The 18,217-nt window shown below is 56.5% G+C and overlaps 10 protein-coding genes across 10 annotated transcripts; 5 read left to right on the top strand and 5 right to left on the bottom strand.

The window, feature by feature from the left end:
* Nucleotides 1-23: 23 nt before the first annotated feature.
* Nucleotides 24-1,750, bottom strand: BCV69DRAFT_298513 (hypothetical protein; the record flags this gene model as incomplete). Its single annotated transcript, XM_025494226.1, has 3 exons — nt 24-541; nt 635-964; nt 1,738-1,750. The coding sequence occupies 3 exons, from the start codon at nt 1,748-1,750 to the stop codon at nt 24-26; spliced, it is 861 nt and encodes a 286-aa protein (XP_025348662.1).
* Nucleotides 1,751-1,867: 117 nt separating this feature from the next.
* On the top strand, nt 1,868-3,308 carry BCV69DRAFT_172448 (hypothetical protein). The gene is made up of 4 exons (XM_025489506.1): nt 1,868-2,350; nt 2,478-2,560; nt 2,641-2,961; nt 3,045-3,308. Exons 1-3 carry the CDS (start codon nt 2,034-2,036, stop codon nt 2,955-2,957), a joined length of 717 nt encoding a protein of 238 aa, XP_025348661.1. The 5' UTR covers nt 1,868-2,033; the 3' UTR covers nt 2,958-2,961; nt 3,045-3,308.
* On the top strand, nt 2,964-3,653 carry BCV69DRAFT_282224 (hypothetical protein). Its single transcript, XM_025492282.1, has 2 exons — nt 2,964-3,252; nt 3,323-3,653. Exons 1-2 carry the CDS (start codon nt 3,000-3,002, stop codon nt 3,559-3,561), a joined length of 492 nt encoding a protein of 163 aa, XP_025348660.1. The 5' UTR covers nt 2,964-2,999; the 3' UTR covers nt 3,562-3,653.
* Nucleotides 3,654-6,693: 3,040 nt separating this feature from the next.
* BCV69DRAFT_282222 (glucose-repressible protein) lies at nt 6,694-7,529 on the bottom strand. Its single transcript, XM_025492281.1, has 3 exons — nt 7,246-7,529; nt 7,026-7,152; nt 6,694-6,838 (listed from the first exon to the last, which is right to left on the bottom strand). The coding sequence occupies exons 1-3, from the start codon at nt 7,251-7,253 to the stop codon at nt 6,758-6,760; spliced, it is 216 nt and encodes a 71-aa protein (XP_025348659.1). The 5' UTR covers nt 7,254-7,529; the 3' UTR covers nt 6,694-6,757.
* Nucleotides 7,530-8,631: 1,102 nt separating this feature from the next.
* Nucleotides 8,632-9,877, top strand: BCV69DRAFT_172083 (V-snare-domain-containing protein). The gene is made up of 4 exons (XM_025489502.1): nt 8,632-8,677; nt 8,815-9,128; nt 9,237-9,491; nt 9,633-9,877. Exons 2-4 carry the CDS (start codon nt 8,862-8,864, stop codon nt 9,696-9,698), a joined length of 588 nt encoding a protein of 195 aa, XP_025348658.1. The 5' UTR covers nt 8,632-8,677; nt 8,815-8,861; the 3' UTR covers nt 9,699-9,877.
* Nucleotides 9,878-9,963: 86 nt separating this feature from the next.
* BCV69DRAFT_172069 (hypothetical protein) lies at nt 9,964-11,516 on the bottom strand. Its single transcript, XM_025489501.1, has 4 exons — nt 11,082-11,516; nt 10,630-10,934; nt 10,292-10,507; nt 9,964-10,184 (listed from the first exon to the last, which is right to left on the bottom strand). Exons 1-4 carry the CDS (start codon nt 11,437-11,439, stop codon nt 10,176-10,178), a joined length of 888 nt encoding a protein of 295 aa, XP_025348657.1. The 5' UTR covers nt 11,440-11,516; the 3' UTR covers nt 9,964-10,175.
* A 137-nt stretch (nt 11,517-11,653) lies between these two features.
* Nucleotides 11,654-13,775, top strand: BCV69DRAFT_269232 (DEAD-domain-containing protein; the record flags this gene model as incomplete). Its single annotated transcript, XM_025490884.1, has 2 exons — nt 11,654-12,120; nt 12,207-13,775. Exons 1-2 carry the CDS (start codon nt 11,683-11,685, stop codon nt 13,773-13,775), a joined length of 2,007 nt encoding a protein of 668 aa, XP_025348656.1. The 5' UTR covers nt 11,654-11,682.
* BCV69DRAFT_282219 (snare-like protein) lies at nt 13,740-14,968 on the bottom strand. Its single transcript, XM_025492280.1, has 4 exons — nt 14,376-14,968; nt 14,207-14,295; nt 14,094-14,127; nt 13,740-13,993 (listed from the first exon to the last, which is right to left on the bottom strand). The coding sequence occupies exons 1-4, from the start codon at nt 14,912-14,914 to the stop codon at nt 13,966-13,968; spliced, it is 690 nt and encodes a 229-aa protein (XP_025348655.1). The 5' UTR covers nt 14,915-14,968; the 3' UTR covers nt 13,740-13,965.
* A 189-nt stretch (nt 14,969-15,157) lies between these two features.
* On the top strand, nt 15,158-16,944 carry BCV69DRAFT_282218 (APH-domain-containing protein). The gene is made up of 4 exons (XM_025492279.1): nt 15,158-15,338; nt 15,427-15,817; nt 15,895-16,534; nt 16,648-16,944. The coding sequence occupies exons 1-4, from the start codon at nt 15,242-15,244 to the stop codon at nt 16,762-16,764; spliced, it is 1,245 nt and encodes a 414-aa protein (XP_025348654.1). The 5' UTR covers nt 15,158-15,241; the 3' UTR covers nt 16,765-16,944.
* BCV69DRAFT_282216 (translation initiation factor 6) lies at nt 16,917-18,110 on the bottom strand. Its single transcript, XM_025492278.1, has 3 exons — nt 17,957-18,110; nt 17,571-17,854; nt 16,917-17,488 (listed from the first exon to the last, which is right to left on the bottom strand). The coding sequence occupies exons 1-3, from the start codon at nt 18,004-18,006 to the stop codon at nt 17,088-17,090; spliced, it is 735 nt and encodes a 244-aa protein (XP_025348653.1). The 5' UTR covers nt 18,007-18,110; the 3' UTR covers nt 16,917-17,087.
* Between the last annotated feature and the right edge of the window lie 107 nt (nt 18,111-18,217).

Genomic DNA, 18,217 nt, shown 5'->3' with positions numbered 1-18,217 from the left:
AGTCCAGGCGTGAAGGCTTCGGCCTACTCCTCGAGCTCATATGACCAGATTTCATCTGCCCAAGGGCGACCGGACTTTCCCTCGTCTTTCCTGCGCCTCAGAAGGAGACCTTCCCACAAGGCCTGCTTCTGGTGCGCCTCCGGCGACGCTACCACCCACTGCTCCCCATCGCGACTTAGAGCGATCTCCAAGTCGTCCACCCTCCTCACCCCTGTTCCTCGGATGTGGAGGTGGCCCTGCGCGTATGCGAGGTAGGCTACCGGCCACTCCCCACCCCAAACCTCCCTCATCTTGTCTGCTGCAAACGCCAGGCTGATGCTGCCTTTGGGCTGCAGACTGACGATGACACTTGCGCGACCTTCTCCGGTGCTCATTCGCATCTTTTGTTGGAATGGCCGGAAGAAGTGAGGAATCTCCTCCTGCCTTCCTAGATCGGCAGCAGCATCCGCAGCGGGCACCGCCTTGAGGGCCTTCTGGAGTTCGTGGAAAATCTCGACGACAGCGTCGGTCTCCGACTCCTTAGTTCCTCTCTTCGACCTTACTTTGCGAAGGGATTGGTACCCATCGGCCAGAGTCTACCCTTTGGCTTCAGGTTGATCACCAGATTCGCTCTGCCCTCGCGAGAGTCCGATACGGCCGGAAGAAGTGAGGGGTACCCCTTCAAGTCGAGCCGTGTCAGCAGCAGGAGCATTCGCAGCGGGCGCTGACTCAAGAGCCTTCTGCAGCTTGTCGAAGATCTTGACGACTACATCGGTTTCCGAGTCCTTGGTGCCTCTCTTCGATCTGATCTGGCTCTGCTGTAATGTGACAGACTGGCGCTCCGAGTGTTGCGGTAAGGACAAGGATCTCGACTTGACCGTATCGATACTTGTCCACCGAGGCCAGATGTAGGACTCCGTGCACCTTGCATGAATGGAAGGCGAAGTGGAATGGTATGAAGCAGAGAGGCCTTTGATAGGAGTGACTGAAATCGAAGCGAGAGGATGACCAGATCGATATTGACTCGGATTGCTTCAGCCCTTATAGACACGGTATTACTCCTCTTCCAGCCAGCGAGAGCGAGGTCTCTGCTTGGCCAGGGATTTGGTCCTGGTGACGAGGTTGGGGGTACAAGGTCGATGGTGGAAGCTGGCTGATGTCGCATTGCTTGCTCTTCGCTCTCTTGGGTCGCTACTGGATCGATGAACTCCAGCCGTTCGGCTTATTGGACGGAGAGTTCCTGCCAGCAGAGGTGGTGTAGTGGAGAAAGCGTCGACAGGATCCTTCTTTGATGGCTATGTCCACTTTGGCTTGTCCATCTGGAAGTGAAGTTCGAAGTAGGAGAGGTGCGATGAGATCTACAGTGACCAGAGTGACGAGGCGTACCGAGGGCTGAGTCGTACAGACTCGCTGAGACTGATGCAGTGAGAGTGGGAGGCGGCTTGCAGCCGCGGGGCAGAGTCGTCTTGCCAGAGATGCATGCTCACGCAGCCAGGACCTTACCACATTCTACTGAGTCCGTCGCACAGTGCACTCGGGATTTGCTTCCCATGCACTACCGGCACAACAGCAATCCATCGGCCATTCTCGGAATGTCCTCGAGTCACAAGAGGCAGAGAGCGTGCTCCGACGCAACCGTTACTACAGCCGGAGATTTCGGCGTGCGTACTCACGGCTCACAGAGACAGAGGACAATGTGATGAGATCACCTCGCGGTCATGAGGATGCAAAGGTATTGTCCTCCCGATGATGACTCACGCTGCTGAGTCATGACCGGAGGGAATATTCCGGACGTTGACCACGCTGCGTGAGGGGAGGCCTCGGCACGACTGTACCGAAGGGAATAGAGTGGTAGCAAAAGCACGCAAGAGGGCTCAGCAGAGGTCGGGTGGACTCGGAGCAACAAGACTGGCCTCAGCAGGGGCGAAGCACTTTGTCCCCGAGGTGGATCACGAGGTGCTGCAAGGATGTCACAGCAAAGGTGAACCGCAGGACCGTGTGATGCAAAGTGAGTAGTGGCAGCAAACGGCGAGGGATCGAGAGTGAAGTGAGCAATGAGGGGGAGATGCCTGTCCCTCGCCCCTTCACATTCTCCCTCCCTTCCCCCAACGCAGCTCCTCTTCTCGCATCCCCTTCACCCCTTTCTACTCCTCTCAACTACAGTATCACTACCACTACTACTCTACTCCTCTACGCTACACACCATCACGATATTCTACGCTACACCTCTACCCACCCCTATACACACCCTCGACACTGCTTCGGCACTCACTCGCTACCATCCAGCATTCAAGAGGGACTCTGATGACTACCCAAAAGTCAAGCTACTCGACAGCTTGAGCTCACGAGCTGCAGCTCAACCGATAGACTGGTGAGTAAGGGGAGAACACCCAAAGACCTCATCCAAACGTCGAATATTCCACCTCAACGACGCACACTTCTCTCACTCTCCATCTTGACCCACTCTCGACAAACTCCTCGCACTCGCCACTCGACAGCTCACTGACGGAATCAGCCACAACAAGACATCCTTCGCATGACGACCACGACGGCGAGAGCTACAAGTTCACAAGTACTCATGGTGAGTACGACACTCCTGTAGCACACTCACGCACATCCAGTACGGCACTGACACTGGACATCTGACTCCCCCTGTCACAGGAGAGGCGGAGGTCTCCGACATCCAGCCAACACGCTGGATGCAAGAGGGGACTCTGGACGTGGATGCCCTGTCTGCCAGAGTGAAAGTCAGTCTGACAAGCACTGGCATGGCTCTTCTTCCAGATCTTGCGGTGGAGCCCAGCAGACTTGCTCCACAAGAATACTGGTCTCGCTCGGCCGACGATGGGCACTGTCTGGCCACACAAGTCCAGAAACTGGCTAGTGGCCTGGTCACTGACAACGCGGACCTGCCCAAAGCCCTGCCGTCTGTGTATCTGATCGTCGGTTGCACGGAAAATCGAGTAACTAGTCTCTAGATTGGCAAGTCGGGCGACACCGTCGGTCGAACTATTCAGCATATGAAGATCTCTGAAGACCAAGTTGTCCCTGCCCTTCAAGAAAAGCGCCTAAAATACCACCCCCTCAAGAAGGCCGATACGGTGTACCATTTCCCTGTCGCAGACTTCGCCGATGACCACCCAGAGGCTAGAGCTTTGGCCGAGTGTCTCTGGTGCCTCGTGCTGGGGACATTCCAGTACAAGGAGGAATGGCTGGCGGGGAGGAGGAGATTCGGACTGCCTAACGTGGGAGAGACAGTGAAGGGGGGAAACAGTGAGTCGAAGAGCTCTGCATGCATGTCTATGCGACGACGTCACTCACTCAGGCTTCCTCTCACTACCAGACACCCACTGCCTAGATAGGCCAGGGGTGGTGTCGAAAGAGGATGGATCTTGGGACGGCCTCGGTATCCAGGACAGCCGATGGCGACGCTTTAGAGCCTGCCTGGTACCGCTAGTGATCCTGGCCGCCCAGGAGAGGACGGAGGGCAACCACGAGGCGTACAACCGGATCATGGTGCAGATCCGCTTGTTGCAGAGGGAGGTGAGGAAGCATATCGGCGAATTCGTGCAAAGAGGATAGCGACGCTTGGCTCTTTCAATCTCCTCTGGACAAGATCATCGGAGAATCACTGCTCGACAGAGGCACCAAGTGGCCGTTTAAGTTGTTGGAAGACGAAACTGCTGGTCGGCGCCACTCAAGGCTCTGAAATCGTTCCGTCAAATCTAAGGCTCGCGACCGAAGAGTATCACGGCGTCGCTCACGCTCAACTGGCTCGCTCCATCGCAGTTCTTTACTGTACCGTCTTTGCCACTCGCCACGTCTTCGAAGGGCTGAGTCAATACACAATGAAGGCGCATAGCGTCTCATCCACTGCTAGCTCTAGAATGGAAGCAGCTGCACCATCCGGCTGCTTGACGGCGAGAGAGACCCCAAGCTCGACACCATACCGGCTGCCAAAGAGGAAGAGTATCCTCTCTTCACCGGACTGTCGCTCCAATTCAAGGTCGACGACAGCAAGTGGGTAGTCTACCAGCCATTCAGGCGAGATCAAAAGACCTTTCCTCGTCGCTTCGCAGAACGCCTCGTGGCTCTTCTGCCGGAAGACGCCCGTACATGGAGAGAATAGCAAGCTGCTCTGCAAAAGACGCAGATGAGTAAGGCGAGGGAAGAGATAGCCTACGATGGGCTCTCGGATCTCGCGAAGGAGGTGTGGGATGGTGGAGGGATCTTGTATCCGACGGGTCTCACGCTCCGCCTGGGACCTCACATCGAGCACTTGGTCACGAGATACGACCAAGAGTCGAGGGATGAGATTCGGTACAATTTGCTCGCCTCGGTAGTCGTCGGACCAGATTGGACAACTCCCATCCGATGTCGCTTCTCACACAGTAAAGAATTCTCCTTCGCGCGCTCGAGGTTCCGCGAGGGGCCTTCGACGTACAAGATCCAGCTCCTGCCCTTCGCTGATGAATGGACTGCGATGCCGCTCAAGGTGTTTGCAAAGACAGTGCCGACCCACATTCCGACGGACATCTTCATCGATGTCTTCAAAGAGATAGAGCAAGCTTATCGGCGAGCTCAGCCGTCGAACGTCGCCCTCCCTGCCAATCCCCATGCTGGTGTTCCAGTGCAGTTCCGACCTTTCCGTATGAAGGTTCAGAGGGCCAGCGATCCCGGCACTGGCAATGCGGTCTTGACGATGAGGCCGCACTATGCGACTTTTACCTTCAGCGCCGAGACCATGAGGGCGGTGTTGAACGGCGATTGGCCAGTCGCTAGATATGGTACCACGGACGTACACTTCCATATCCGTTGTAGTGGCGTGCGCCAGAAAGAAGACCTGACTGTTGCGCTCAGCCATGACGGGAGCGACGGTTGGGTGGTTGCAGAGACCAGGGTTGCCCAGAGAGATAAGCTCTGGAAGATCTTGATTGAGAGGCGGAAGAAGACAGAGGACAGCAGAGGAGTACCCTGGGAGGACGGTGTACGGTCGCATGAGCTCCAAGAGTAGAAGCGACCTCCCTCTCCCACAGCGACATCTCGATCTTCGGTCTCTTCTCCTCGTCCCAGGGTTCTCTTCCTGCCCATGATCACCTCAAGTCTGTATCGAAAGGACCAGTCGCCCATCGCGCCAAGACTAGGCATCGCAGCTGCGACTGCATCTCATCGTCCGAGTCTACCACCAACCAGCGGATACCTGGCGCACAGCAGCAACGGCAACTATTCTTCTGCTGCTGCCTCGCTGCAAGTCTCTGCCACACGGCTGCGAACGACGACCCTCTGCAAGGCTATCATGCACTACCTCGCTACAGCTCTTCAGACCGGCACCGCATCACATAGCTCCTTGTAGCTATTCTGCTGCAAACGTCCCCACCTCCTTACACGCTGCAATTCGAGACCTATCACCATTAGTGACTTGCGGCCTCGCGACGGCGCAATGAAAGTCAAGCGTGCACACGCCAGAGACCATGTACGATGGATAGTGAATGTAATACGTTGACTTTACTACTTAGTGACTTCAGGAACATTGTCTTTACTAGTGACTTCAATGACCTTGTCTTAGAATGCAATCATCACATTGACACATTTCAGCCGCCTGTCTTCCGTCTGAGGCCGTATCTTCCTCCACGGCACTGTAATCCTCTTCACCATCTTCTCTCCTTTGCGTAACGAGACCCTAAACTTCTCTTCCATAGTCGTGAAGCAAAGTGTGACCAAAGGCAGGGGGCAAGCTAAAACGGTGATCATCTTCGTACGAGGATGATGCAGCCTTTGTCTCCCGCAGCTGCCCCAGTTCGCGATGCTGTTTCAATAATCTCATTCTGCAAGCTGTAACTGCATCTAACGTCGGGTCGTAGCGCCTCGCACGTCTTCGCCTGATTCAGACGGTGCCGCACTGCTAGGTCCATCAGAACAGCTCGTCGACTGATCTACCGCATGTTCGCTGCCTCTTCGCACATCGATTCCGCCGACGGTGCTAGGCACGCTGATTCGCAATACCTAAAGGAACCTCCTGTCTTCCTGCTGCTACTCTTCTCCTGTCTGATCCGGCGTAAGGCATGATCTACCGCGAGGGAGCCTGTCAGGCACTTTGCCAACTGTGTGCCAGCCTTCCACGCGTCCGCTGAGAGGAGGCGTAGGAGGGAAGAGAAAGGAAGAGATGGTGTTGACCGATGTCGCTCCAATGGAAGAATGAGGATAGCGTGGGGCTGCCTCAGCAGAGCAATAATTCTAATGGACTCAGTGTATCTTGGGCTAAGTAATGAAGTCTGTGATGTGATGCGTGTCACAGCACTGGAGTCAGCCTTGCGTTCGCAGCTTTCGACGCGATACGCAAAGTATCCCCTCGTCGTGCAGCTGATCAGACCTGATGGAGTCGAAGGTGGCGGATTGTACGTTGCGGAAGACGACAGATTGAGATGTGAGCAGGGAGATTTCTAGTCCAGGCGTGAGAGGATTATCAGACACGCTGTCTGCAGGGAGTGTAGCATGTTTACCCTCCCATAAGCAGCGGCAGCAATCGTCGTAAGTGAGAACACGAATAACCTCGTCAACGGCGAACGTGTGTAACCAGACTGGCGGGTGAGAAGTGGAGAGGCGGATGGCGGAAGGCAGACGGCGGGGAGCGGAGTGCGAAAAAAACTCACACCCGCGGGAGGCGGTAGGGTCGATACGGTCACGACGAGGCAAAGTGACTACTAATAAAACTCTTTCATTTCTGCATAAAATCGCCTCGGTTCAAGGCCAAAACGTCCGGGAAGGTCCTGGGAACCTCCTACGACTGGGCCTTCTGTGAGTATGCTTCCGATTTCGCATCGTGCTTGCTCTCATCGGCCTTGTCTCCCACAGCGTCTTTCTTTTTACGCCAAATGCGAGGTTATTGAGGCAGTTGGAGATGAGAGAAGATTGTGGATGTGTAGTGGAGATGTTGGAGCAGCGGTGGGAGCAGAAAGAAAGGCCGGAAATGGTAGAGAATAAGGTGTAAGAGACTACGGAGTCAGTACGGGTACGCGTGGCGGAATGGTGTTGCGGGAGTCACTCACGGCAGCGGTGGCTCGGGTGGAGAGCGAAGCGTCGGAGTCCTTGGCGACGTTCTTGTTGGCCTCCTTGGAGGCACCAGAGGTGGCCTGCTGAACGGACTCAGTGACGGAGTTGACGGTGTCCTTGACGCTGAGAGGTGGGAGTGGGTGCGCATAGGTGTGAGTGTCGGATGCTGCGTGTGGCGCACGGGCCTGCAAATGCGGAAGGCGTTGCTGTACTCACGTCTGCATTTTGAAAGTAGTTGTTGGGTGTTGGGTGTTGGTGTGTTGGTGGAAATGTGGAAAGTAGTTGTTGGTGGGAAAGAACAGGAGCTGTTGAAAGCGCCGAATGGGCAGTCTTATATACCTACTCCTCGTGGGCCTACCCCGTGCGGCTCCACCTCCCTAGTCTTTACGCTCGCTGGCTGGCGCTAGTCCAACACTGCCACTGCCCTGCCATCAATCCCAACACTCGCGGCGTGGACACCGCTCTAGTGCTCAGCATCTTCACAATGACGAGGTGTGGTGGTTGCCACGTCACTGTTGAATCCACGGGGGGGCAGGTCCTAAATGCGGGGTTCCGCAGGGTCCTCTGGGCTACTGGCGGCAGAGGCGCGCCACGCAGATGAACGGACCAAGTCCGACGTCATCGCACCCGCAAGGTACATCAACACGAGGCTTGCGATATGTGGAGTTTGCGAGCGTGTGCGGGTAGCTGCGACACACAGCTGCGACACACAGCGCTACCTGCATTGGCCCCCGACCCCTCAGCTTCCCCCAGCCCCCGCGGAAGGCACCACCCTCGTCACTCGTCCCCTAGCCGCACAGCATCGGGAAGCTTCTGTAGGTACATTCACAGTACGGGCCGAGGCCCTGACGTGTCCGCGCCTTGGCTGCTTGGCTGCTATGATGCATGCCCGGATGTGATGATCACAAGTAGCATGCGCTTTGCGTACGCCCGCTTGCCCCCGCCCACCCTGCCAATCAGAGCTTCCTCGGCCTCGGCTGGATGGCCCAGATTCCCACAATGTCCAACGGCCAACCGGTGACAAAAGGGGATAAATGTACATGAGCCGGTGCCGGTGCCGGTGCCTGTGCCTGTACCTGTGCCGGCTTCCCCCCGCTCACCGCCCGCCCGCCCGCCCGCACCCCCTCGTTGTTGCATTCCCGACGGCAGCCTCCCCCTTCTTGCAGCAAGCCGGGGGATCGACGACCTTGAATTACATCCAGTGTGCATACCCATCCATGAGCTTCGCCAGGTCAGACTAATTCTACGTGACGTCGATGTGACGTCGTGTGCAGGCGTCTGGAATGCAATGGAAAAGGGTGGTCATGTGGTCGGTCCACTAGGGTCCAGACTACGTCCGACCGGCGGTAGGAGGGAACTGACACCAAGTCACATAGAATGACACAGACGCTCATCTTCGACAGTTCCCTTGTTCTTTCCCACGATCGTTCACCAAAGTGTTGGTTGGCCATCTTTAGCCGGACATGTGATTGTGCGTCAAATTCCGGTCCGGCCTCACATCCACCGCCACCAAGTCTGAGCTGGGGAAGCACACATGTGTTATTCCGAAGGCAGGCAGATCCACAAAACCTTGCTCGGTGTGACCACCTGAATTCTCGTGTTCCCCCTTTGATCAGACCTCGCGGCCACCGAAGCCTCACCCACTGGTGTGAGTGAGCAGGCGGAAGGGCAGCGAGCCTTAGCGTGCGCGTCTGGTCTCTCCGTTCCGGTCGCCCCTTTCCCGCTCCACAGCAGCACCACCTGCATATCTCACGCACTTTGCTTGTTCCCCCACACCATACCCAGTCCATCAGCCTCGACTCACCTCCTCCCCCCCTCGCTCATTGCCCACCATGGCTGACCTCTTCGACTCCTACTCGACGGACTTTTCCCAACTCCTCTCCTCCATCTCCACCCACCTCAACAAGACGCTGCCTTCGCAGAGCGGCGAGGCGCGCAAGTCGACGTTGAGGCGATGTGAAATGGAACTCGAAGAGGCCGAAGAGGTGCTGGCGCAAATGGATGTAGAGGTGCAGGGGTTCCCGCAGAGTGTCAAGAGCAAATATTCGGTTCAGATGCGTGGATTTAGGAGCGAGCTTGACAAGGTCTCGAAGCAACTCGTGAGTGAGGGTGGGGGGAGCGATATTACTGAGCTACGTGCAGGAGAGGGGTTGCGCTGCCTCGAACGATACTCATCCACCTGCCACAACTCCGTCATCTCCACACAGAATTCCCAAATGGCCAAGTCGTCTGGCTACGACCCATCGAACCCCTTTGTAGACTCTTCAGCAGCCGATCTAGAAGCCAACAACTCCTCTCAGGCCCAGCGTCAGAGGCTTCTGCAAGGCACCTCTACCCTAGAAGATGGACAGAGGAGATTGGAAGAGTCGAATCGAATTGCATTGGAGACGGAGGATCTGGGAGCGGATATATTGAGAGATCTCAGGGGCCAGAGGGAGCAGATTGAGCATTCCAGAGATACAGTGAGTATGGGCGGGCGAGGAGTGTAGCTGAGGGATGGCGGCGAGGGGCCCAGATGGAGCTGGGGGCAAGGCAGCCGAGCGACTCAGGTGGTGAGAGCTATGCAACTGACAACACCTACCCAACCTGCTTCCCTCTGCCAGCTTCGGAACGCAGACAACAGCATCGACCGCTCGTCCAAGACACTGTCTACCATGATCCGAAGGTGAGCTCGCGAGAGGAGAGACCGGCGGCGGAAAGATCTGCAATCCTTCTCATCCATGCTTCTCCCCCACTGTCCCTCACTCTCTCCTCTCTCATTCGCTTTTGACCAACGGAAACGAATCCTGGTTCGGCTGGCTCAAATGATCCCCCGCGCTTCTTCCTCTTGCTCTTCCCACGATACCCCTTGCTGTCCCTCTTGATACCTCCCCGCCACCCACAGAGCCAAGCAGCAGAAGCTGACCATGATCGGCATCATCGCCATCTTGGTGCTCCTGATCCTGCTGATCCTCTACTCCAAGTTCTTTGGCTGAGCAGAGGTGTGCGCCCCATCATGCGATCTGCCTGCTCGCTCGCTTGCCTGCATGCCGCCCTGCCTTCCTTGTCATGTTCGTCACTGGTCTAATCTCTTTCTCGTTTGTACAAATACATTTCTCTCATCTACTAGGGTAAAGACTCAGCAACCGAAGGCTGTCCACCCCGCTTCAATAGATCTGTGAAGAGGTACGGGCAGCAAGAGGTTCTGTCAGCTCATCTGTCCTCCCATTGGGCTACCCCGCTCCTGTCCCCACCCACCCCCACCCCCACTCCTCCCACTCACCTCATCAAAAGGCCTCGTATCGCTAAAACAGCTATTCCACACTTCATCCACCACCCTCTCCGCCTGTTCCTTTCCTCCCGTGCACTTTTCGTTTGCCATTACCGACAACACTGCCCTTCGGCGAGTACAGGCCTGGTGCTGCTTGGTCAGACCCCAATTGCGTCGACCCCGCTCACGGGAAAAGTTGCAGTCGCCAGAGAGGGAACTTGCGCGGATCTGCGGTGGCGAAGAGGTGGGGAAGGAGTGTCAGTGGTCAGACTTGAGGTGAGCAGGGACGACCGATGGGCTTCGCAGCATCGTTCTCTCCCCGCTCCTCGCTACCCTCCTGCTTCTCTCACCTCGGAACAAGCATGCTGTCTCAAATCGCTCCAGTCCACCTTGAATCTGCAATGATCCCACCAATGGACCATTTCATGAGCCAGTGTATCCTCTAAATGGTCCTTGCTCATCATCCGATTCGCACAGAGCATGATCCCCGAATCACTTAGAGGGGCGCCAGGTGCGGAAGGGGAGAAGCCGCCGGCCATTGTGGGTGGGCAGGAGGCAATGGTCAGCCGAGGTAGGTCGTTCTTGGAGGTGAGGGGCGCTAGTGGATCGCATGAGACGAGGATGAGGTGACGGGTCATGAAGCGGATCATTGGACCTGCGAAGAGGCAGAGGGGGGCAGGGGGAGTAAGAGAGGTCCAGGGGTCAGTCAATGCTGGTCAAGAGCTTCTAATCCACAATTTCTCAGCTTGGCCCTTCAGGTCGCACTCTGAGCGTCCTCCTCCTTCTACATACCCCCACTCACTTGTCTTGAACAATTGATCTGCCCACTTTTCGCACCTCTCACGATGTCTTGCCTCCTCCTGCGTCTCAGGATGGTCCTGCCAGACACTGTCACTGGGTACAGACCCTGCTCCCACGACGGTCCTCTGCTGCTGTGCTTTTGATTCTGCCTCTGCTGAGCTCGCGCCAGTCGAGGACCCACCAAGCCATCCTTCAAAGATGGAAGGAGCTACAAAGGAGGACCGGGCCGCTGGCGTGGGCGTGGGCGTGGGTGCACATGGAGATCGTTGGTAGGCGGCAAAGTGCTGCCGTAGAACACTGGGTACGATCGGCCGAGGCGGATTCGCTGGGAGAGAGGATGGGCCAGCTTCAGCAGTCATCCTGACTGATGAGTACGTCGCTTCAGCGGTGGTCGCAGGGTATCGTCTCAGGGCGTGTGGTGTTGGTGTGAATGCTTTCGGCGGATCTTCCCTCTGCCTTCGCAGCGCAGCCGAGCCAACCGGAAATGCCCTGGGTGCGAGTGGTTTCCAGCTCCGCCTCCACACACAGTCCCACACGTCCAAAATTTTGGCTTGTGCAACTTCTTCCTGGCTCGATCACCACGCTTCCCCATCTACCATTGGATGTCCCTGTATAGAAGATTCACCACGCTCGCACTCGCACCAGGATACCCAGTCTCACCCTTTGTACTCTCACGCTCGTTACACCCACACCACTCGTATACCACAATGTCAGATGCACGAGGCCCTCCTCGGGGCGCATTCAGAGGTAGAGGACGCGGAAGAGGAGGTGGCAGAGGAGGACGCGGAGGAGGTGCTTTGAACCCTCATCGCATTCAGCACAATCAGGCTCAAGCCCAGCAGCAGCAGCCAGTCGCTGCCACAGGTGGTGACGTCGAGATGAATGGATGGGACGACACGCCGTTGCCCAGCGGCGCTGCGACGCCAACTACCAATGGCAAGGCGTCGCACTTGAGCGATGTCACCTTCGATTCACTCAAGGGCACGGTGGACGACAGGGTACTGAAGAATGTCAAATTCTCTAACATGACCACTGTGCAGGTGAGTACTAGAGCTCGATGACTACTTTCGATACACACTCGATCCTTTGCTCATCGCTGCCTCGCACATCTTGATACGCTTCACAGGCTGCCACCCTATCCCACGCTCTAGCCGGTAAAGACGTCTTGGCACAGGCCAAGACTGGTACCGGAAAGACCGTCGCCTTCCTCTTGCCTGCTATACAGCGCTTGCTGAGCTTGCCACGGCCTCCGCAAAAGGGCAACGTCTCTGTCCTGGTCCTCTCCCCTACCCGCGAGCTAGCACTGCAGATTGAAGCAGAAGCCAACATCCTGCTTCAAGGCCTGTCGGCTTTCATCGGCGTCCAGCACGTCGTGGGAGGAACAAACATGAGCAGCGAGCAGCGTCGACTCAAGACCGATCGATGCGATATTCTCATTGCCACTCCCGGACGACTGCAGGACCATCTCGAGAACTCCAACCTGGCTCCCAAGTTTGCTGGACTGGAGATCCTCGTTCTTGACGAGGCGGATCGTATGCTCGACATGGGCTTCCGTCGCGAGATCGAAAAGATCAAGACATATCTCCCAGACAGGAGACAGAAGCCTCGTCAGATGCTCCTCTTTTCCGCCACATATCCCGAGTCGGTGGTACAAGTCGCCGATGTGCTCCCCGACCACGCTTTCGTCAACACAATCCCAGAGGCCGAGCAGAACACACATCGTCACGTACCTCAGGACTACCAGCTCGCACCGATGCAAGATCTTCTCCCTCTGACACTCTTGCACATCTTGGCTGAACGCAAGCGTAATCCCGGTGCAGCAAAAATCATTGTCTTCTTCCCCACTGCCAGGAGCACTGGTCTTGCCGCCGAGGTCTTCACAGCCATCAAGGGCGCAGATATTGGACGTGTGTGGGAGATCCACAGCAGGAAGAGCCAGTCGCAGCGTACAAAGGCCAGCGACGAATTCCGCGCCTGCTCAGAGGGAGTCCTGTTCTCCAGCGATGTAGCTGCCCGAGGTGTTGACTTCCCCAACGTTACCCTCGTAGTGCAGACTGGTCTTCCCAGCAGCTCGGACCAGTACATCCACAGACTGGGCCGAACTGCACGTGCCGGTGCTGCTGGTCGGGGTCTTCTGCTCTTGGCCGACTGGGAGTCGAGCTTCCTCGGTCTTCCAGGCATCAAGGCCCTACCTCTCAAGCCCCTCGAGTCGGCCGAGTCTATCAACGCAGGTCTGCCGCAGGCCCGCTCCCTCGTTTCGGGCGTCATGGCCAGGAACGTGAGCGCAGAGAGTAAAGCTCAGGCCTACCAGGCCGCTCTGGGTTACTACAATAGCAGTACCATCAAGTTCGGAGGAAAGGACAAGATGGTCGCAGTGATGAACCGATACGCCAAGGAGGCGCTTGAGTACCAGGACGAGCAGGGAGGAACCATCCCGCCTCTGCTGGCCAAGACTGTCGGTAAGATGGGACTGAAGGGTACCCCTGGGCTCAACATCGTCAGGGAGCTTGGCAGCAGTGGTGGTGGTGGTGGTGGAGGAGGAGGCGGAGGCGGCCGAGGCGGTGGCGGCGGCGGCGGTGGACGAGGTGGAAGGGGAGGGAGGGGCGGAGGTGGTGGTGGAGGTCGAGGCGGAGGCGACTCTGGTACTGGTCCAGCTCGACGTGGAAGGGGCGACTCGCGAGCCAGGCCCTTCTGAGCGACGTGAGAGTGGGGCCTTCCTCATATTTGGCAACCTCAATCCTTTTAGGCTACTCTGTTCCGTCCTGTCACTTATGCGCTCTAGACGTTCGTTTGTAATGGTCACGCTTCCAAGACCTCTGACATTCAGGCAAGCTGGAACAAGTGTGATGCATTGCGTGACAAGACAGAGGGTATTGAATTGGCAATCAACCTTGCAGAATCCTGGCTGCCACTCTATGAAAGGCGTGGAGGCGGAGGGCGAGGGTGAGGGTGAGGGCACTGGGTCAGTATGTGGTCGCTCTTCCTTACACCTACCCCTGACAGGCGTACTAACCTCTCCTTCAATGTTGAGTAGGCAGACATGATGGCTAATGGCGGCAGACGTAAATGAAAATTTATCAGTTGGCGTTCTTTGCGGGTATTTTGCCCTCATGCGTGTAGACTCACTTTGCTCATTGATCTGAATCTCCGTTGCATCTGGTCTTGGCCTGCTGACCCGAGAGGCAATCGTTGCTGGATCTGTCTCTAGGATGATTCTGTTCGAAAGTATTGGTGATGGCGGGGTGTCAGGACTGTCCTAGAGCTAGAGCTTCTGCTCTCATTCACATGTACTCACCCGTCGTCTACCGCCTCGTCTACTGCCAATGTCACCAGGTCCAGATTCTCCAACAAAGTCCTCTTCTCGACTCCTTGTCCAGCAAGCAGCATGCTCAGCGCCTCCCACAGATTGGAGAGCGCATGCGATACCATCAATTCATTCTCCTCTGCAGGTGCTACCACGACCAAGTGTACATCCAAGCTGGACTTGGACAGAAGCAGATGCGAGTCCAGCAGTTGGATTTCGGTAGCAGCATTGCCAGTCGCAGCAGCAGCAGCCGCGGCCGAGCCCTTCTTGGCTACTTTTTCCAGCACAGACTTCTCAAAGGCCCTCTGCTCCTTAAGTGTTGGGAACGGACTGGCTTGGGTCAGCTGAGGCGGTGTATTGGGTGGTTGGTGTGGTGTGGTAGTTGCTGTGCTTCCGGCAGAACTGGCAGCAGCAGCAGCTGCTGCTGCCGCGACTGCTGCAGGAGGGGAGTAGTATTTGGCTAGAATGCGGCTCCCCGAAGAGTCGAGGATAAGGAGTGCGGTGAGCGAATAGAGTGTGAGATTCGTCATCGTCGTCTACTGGTACAATGTGCGACGTCGAGTGTTGGTTGGACGAGAAGAAGGTGCACACCGCTCTATCTGCCTTGGCTCGAGCCTTGACTGATGGCACTCAACCCCAGCGTCGGAGCGGAACCTCGCGTGTGCGTGCGTGTGTGTGTCTTTGCCCGCGCGAAGATCGGAGCGGAAGGTCGCCCGGCACATCGGGACCACACAGGCCGAGGATCCGGCAATCATGCGTGCCCTGCCTGTTACCCCGCATTCTGACCTTGCCCACACTTAGCCGACTGCCCTGCCGTCCTTCTTCCTCCTTCCTTCATCCCTTCACCATCCGCTGACATGGGCGAAGACAAGAAGCCACAGAAGAAGATTGGGCAGGAGTTCGGGGAGATGCGCCAGACGGTGGACCTGGACGCCCTGAATGCCTACATCAAAGGTGAGTGGGTGAAAGCAGGTCAGTAGGACCGAGTGGAGTGCAACGCCGACTGACCTCCCCGTCCGTCCATCCTTTCTGGTCCACACAGCCAACGTTCCAGCCATCTCTGCGCCTGTACAGGTCAAGCAATTCTCCTTTGGCCAGTCAAATCCAACCTACATCCTCACAGATACCAAGTCCGCCCGGTACGTGCTGCGCAAGAAGCCTCCGGGAGACCTCCTCTCGCCTACCGCCCACGCCGTTGAGCGAGAGTACCGCATCCTTGCCTGTCTCAACAAGCACAACGAGTCGTTGGACGTGAGCAAGTATGGAGGAGATAGGAATCTGCACCCCGATGCAGTGCCCGTGCCCAAGGTCTTCTGCCTGTGCGAGGACAAGGCCGTCGTTGGAACCAATTTCTACATCATGGAGTTCGTCGAGGGGAGAATCTTTGCGGATGTGAGGATGCTGGATATACCCAAGGAAGAGAGGAGAAAGCTGTTAGTGTTGCCGTGGCTCATGAGTGCGCCCAAGGAGAATCTGCTCACCCGTCCCACTGTCCCTGAATGCCTATCAGATGGATGTCCGCCTTGCGAGTACTCGCAGCAATGCACCGCATCAGTCCCAATACCATTGGTCTCGAAGGGTACGGCAAGCCCTCCGACTTTTACCCGCGTCAACTCAAAGCGCTCTCCACGATCTCCAACATTCAAGGCAAGACCAAAGACAAGGACAGCGGTGAGGAAGTAGGAGAGATTCCAGGATTTAAAGACCTCGTGGGTTGGTTCTCGCAGAATTTGCCCAAGGACGAGAACACAATCTGCCATGGCGACTACAAGATCGATAATCTCATATACCACCCTACTGAGCCGCGTATCGTAGGAGTATTGGACTGGGAGCTCTCCACCTTGGGCCACCCGCTGTCGGATCTCGCGAACCTCCTTCAGCCCTTCTCCCTAGACTGTCCAAACCCTTCGGCAATCAACGATCCAGAGGAGCGGAAACGTTCCATGGAGCGAGGCGAAATGTACATGCTCATTGGAGGTCTCTCCGACGATGTGAGCCCATTGCCGGGGAAGGAAGAGCTGATGAAGACGTACTGTAAAGAGGTGGGCAGGGAGTACCCCATCCCTGGTTGGGTCACATGCGAGGCATGGGCTTGGTTTAGAAATGCAGTCATCAGTCAGGGAATTGCTGCTAGGGTGGCTCAGAAGCAGGTGAGTAATCAGAAGGCCAGGAGGGAGAGATCCACAAAAGCGGCAACAGCGGTTCACAGCGGCGAGAGCTGACCTCACTTGGCTTTCCTTGCCAACCCGTCATCGGTCGACAGGCCTCATCTGCAGAGGCCAAGATGTATGCCACAAAGTTCCCGGCCGCCTCCGAGGCAGTCAAGACGATCATCAAGCGATCCTCTTCGTCGGCACCGCCGGAACGCTCCAAGCTGTAATGAGAGGGGGGCGGGGGCGTAGGTCGGACGGGTAGAGGTGCTTCAGAGTGTGACAATGCTGGCAACTGTGGAGCGTGTGAGATGCGTGTACCAAGAGCGATGGATCTCGTTGCTGTATCATGTAAGCTCTTTGGCCGGTGGGCTGCTCACACATTAAATGCTTTTGATAGTAGATTACAGCGTGTAGGATCGGACATAGAGCCGACGCTCGTCTAAACAAGTACTGAATGCGATCAGAGACGCTCGATCCCACTGAAAGGCGCGGCGAGGTATGAAGTCCACATCTCCAACAAGCAAAGAACGCAACGAGTGAGAAGTCACACTCAAGCGAAAGAGTCTACGACTGCGCTCCTCAACTCTCCCACATTGCCCTCTCCACCCTTGTTCAACCCAAAGGTAGCCTCCACGACGGAAATCTCCGTAGCAGTCGTCTCCAGTCCCACAAAGGCCGCAAAGTCATTCACCAACAGTCCCGCCCCGATGAGATCCGAACCACGGTTGATGGATCCCGCCACAAGTGGCACTTGTAGAAGCGAGGAGAGCTCATCTTGTGCTGTCAGAGGCGTGGAGGAGTGCACGAGTGCGCCGACGTTTGAAATGGCAGAGTAGGAGCCCACGAGGACATTGTTGCCTACTGTTTGGCGGAACACTTCCACTTGCAGGACGTCGGCGATGATCTCTTCTGTCTCTCTGTCAAGGTCTGGGTGGACGATTGCGACGTAATCTAGTTGCGGCAAACGTGGAGTAGCTGTGAGTCAGTCGTCCCTCGAGATCTCAGTTCGAGCTCTTCGAGCCGCCCAACTCACCATTGCAAGCGATGACATTCCCCAATGCGCTCAACCTCTCCTCAACCCTCTGAATCTTGACACTGTCTGGCAGAGAATTCCTCAGATGTTGAAGCTCCTGATCTGTAGTCCCCGACGGCACTAGCAGTCCATTCTTGTTTCCTACCGTCAATCTTCCAACGAGACGGGTACCGGCAATGGACGTGGATACAATCGGGATGAGGTCGCCTAGCTCCGACTCGAAGACGGACAGGAAGTTGGCAGAGCCGTGGATGGCTACCAGACAGTAGGCATTTGTGAGCTTGCTGGGAGGGTGAGGCCATAGGGAGACGAGGTTGGAATAGGAAACTGTCAGAAGCTACGAAGTCGGGACGGCGAGGAGGGTGAATTGCATCTTCTCCACTCACGCGAATACGCCAATCTCTGATGAGTTTTCGAACTGACAACGGACAGCCATGGTATGGAAGCTGCTGGATAGGTAGTAGTAGAGGTGGTGATGCTGATCCTAGACTTGAAGAGTGGTTAGGGTACCGAAGTAGAGGTCAGTATGTAAGGTGAGCAGGTAGGAAGTGGAAGAATTCCCTCGGCTCTCCCTCCACGGCCAAAATCTTCCTCCTCGCGGACAGGCGCACGGAAAAGTCAAATGGCACAGGCGGCCCACTGCTCCA

Source organism: Pseudomicrostroma glucosiphilum, assembly GCF_003144135.1.
Source record: "Pseudomicrostroma glucosiphilum strain MCA 4718 unplaced genomic scaffold BCV69scaffold_5, whole genome shotgun sequence".
Taxonomy (NCBI): domain Eukaryota; kingdom Fungi; phylum Basidiomycota; class Exobasidiomycetes; order Microstromatales; family Microstromataceae; genus Microstroma; species Microstroma glucosiphilum.
This window is presented reverse-complemented; position numbering and strand designations above follow the sequence as displayed.

What these genes read in the sequence shown, in the direction of transcription:
- BCV69DRAFT_172448 (XM_025489506.1), top strand. Translation starts at nt 2,034, where the DNA reads ATGAGGGGGAGATGCCTGTCCCTCGCCCCTTCACATTCTCCCTCCCTT. An exon ending in GCAGCTCAACCGATAGACTG is followed by an intron (nt 2,351 to 2,477) that starts GTGAGTAAGGGG and finishes GCCACTCGACAG; the next exon opens with CTCACTGACGGAATCAGCCA. An exon ending in CAAGTTCACAAGTACTCATG is followed by an intron (nt 2,561 to 2,640) that starts GTGAGTACGACA and finishes CCCCTGTCACAG; the next exon opens with GAGAGGCGGAGGTCTCCGAC.
- BCV69DRAFT_282224 (XM_025492282.1), top strand. Translation starts at nt 3,000, where the DNA reads ATGAAGATCTCTGAAGACCAAGTTGTCCCTGCCCTTCAAGAAAAGCGC. An exon ending in GACAGTGAAGGGGGGAAACA is followed by an intron (nt 3,253 to 3,322) that starts GTGAGTCGAAGA and finishes TCTCACTACCAG; the next exon opens with ACACCCACTGCCTAGATAGG.
- BCV69DRAFT_282222 (XM_025492281.1), bottom strand. An exon ending in CCACCCGAGCCACCGCTGCC is followed by an intron (nt 6,839 to 7,025) that starts GTGAGTGACTCC and finishes TGGCGTAAAAAG; the next exon opens with AAAGACGCTGTGGGAGACAA.
- BCV69DRAFT_172083 (XM_025489502.1), top strand. Translation starts at nt 8,862, where the DNA reads ATGGCTGACCTCTTCGACTCCTACTCGACGGACTTTTCCCAACTCCTC. An exon ending in ACAAGGTCTCGAAGCAACTC is followed by an intron (nt 9,129 to 9,236) that starts GTGAGTGAGGGT and finishes ATCTCCACACAG; the next exon opens with AATTCCCAAATGGCCAAGTC. An exon ending in TTGAGCATTCCAGAGATACA is followed by an intron (nt 9,492 to 9,632) that starts GTGAGTATGGGC and finishes TCCCTCTGCCAG; the next exon opens with CTTCGGAACGCAGACAACAG.
- BCV69DRAFT_172069 (XM_025489501.1), bottom strand. Translation starts at nt 11,439, where the DNA reads ATGACTGCTGAAGCTGGCCCATCCTCTCTCCCAGCGAATCCGCCTCGG. An exon ending in AGATCAATTGTTCAAGACAA is followed by an intron (nt 10,935 to 11,081) that starts GTGAGTGGGGGT and finishes GCCTCTTCGCAG; the next exon opens with GTCCAATGATCCGCTTCATG. An exon ending in GACAGCATGCTTGTTCCGAG is followed by an intron (nt 10,508 to 10,629) that starts GTGAGAGAAGCA and finishes TCGCCACCGCAG; the next exon opens with ATCCGCGCAAGTTCCCTCTC.
- BCV69DRAFT_282219 (XM_025492280.1), bottom strand. Translation starts at nt 14,914, where the DNA reads ATGACGAATCTCACACTCTATTCGCTCACCGCACTCCTTATCCTCGAC. An exon ending in GACGAGGCGGTAGACGACGG is followed by an intron (nt 14,296 to 14,375) that starts GTGAGTACATGT and finishes ACTTTCGAACAG; the next exon opens with AATCATCCTAGAGACAGATC. An exon ending in GATTCAGATCAATGAGCAAA is followed by an intron (nt 14,128 to 14,206) that starts GTGAGTCTACAC and finishes TGCCGCCATTAG; the next exon opens with CCATCATGTCTGCCTACTCA.
- BCV69DRAFT_282218 (XM_025492279.1), top strand. Translation starts at nt 15,242, where the DNA reads ATGGGCGAAGACAAGAAGCCACAGAAGAAGATTGGGCAGGAGTTCGGG. An exon ending in CCTGAATGCCTACATCAAAG is followed by an intron (nt 15,339 to 15,426) that starts GTGAGTGGGTGA and finishes TGGTCCACACAG; the next exon opens with CCAACGTTCCAGCCATCTCT. An exon ending in AAGGAAGAGAGGAGAAAGCT is followed by an intron (nt 15,818 to 15,894) that starts GTTAGTGTTGCC and finishes AATGCCTATCAG; the next exon opens with ATGGATGTCCGCCTTGCGAG.
- BCV69DRAFT_282216 (XM_025492278.1), bottom strand. Translation starts at nt 18,006, where the DNA reads ATGGCTGTCCGTTGTCAGTTCGAAAACTCATCAGAGATTGGCGTATTC. An exon ending in TCAGAGATTGGCGTATTCGC is followed by an intron (nt 17,855 to 17,956) that starts GTGAGTGGAGAA and finishes TCACCCTCCCAG; the next exon opens with CAAGCTCACAAATGCCTACT. An exon ending in GAATGTCATCGCTTGCAATG is followed by an intron (nt 17,489 to 17,570) that starts GTGAGTTGGGCG and finishes TGCCGCAACTAG; the next exon opens with ATTACGTCGCAATCGTCCAC.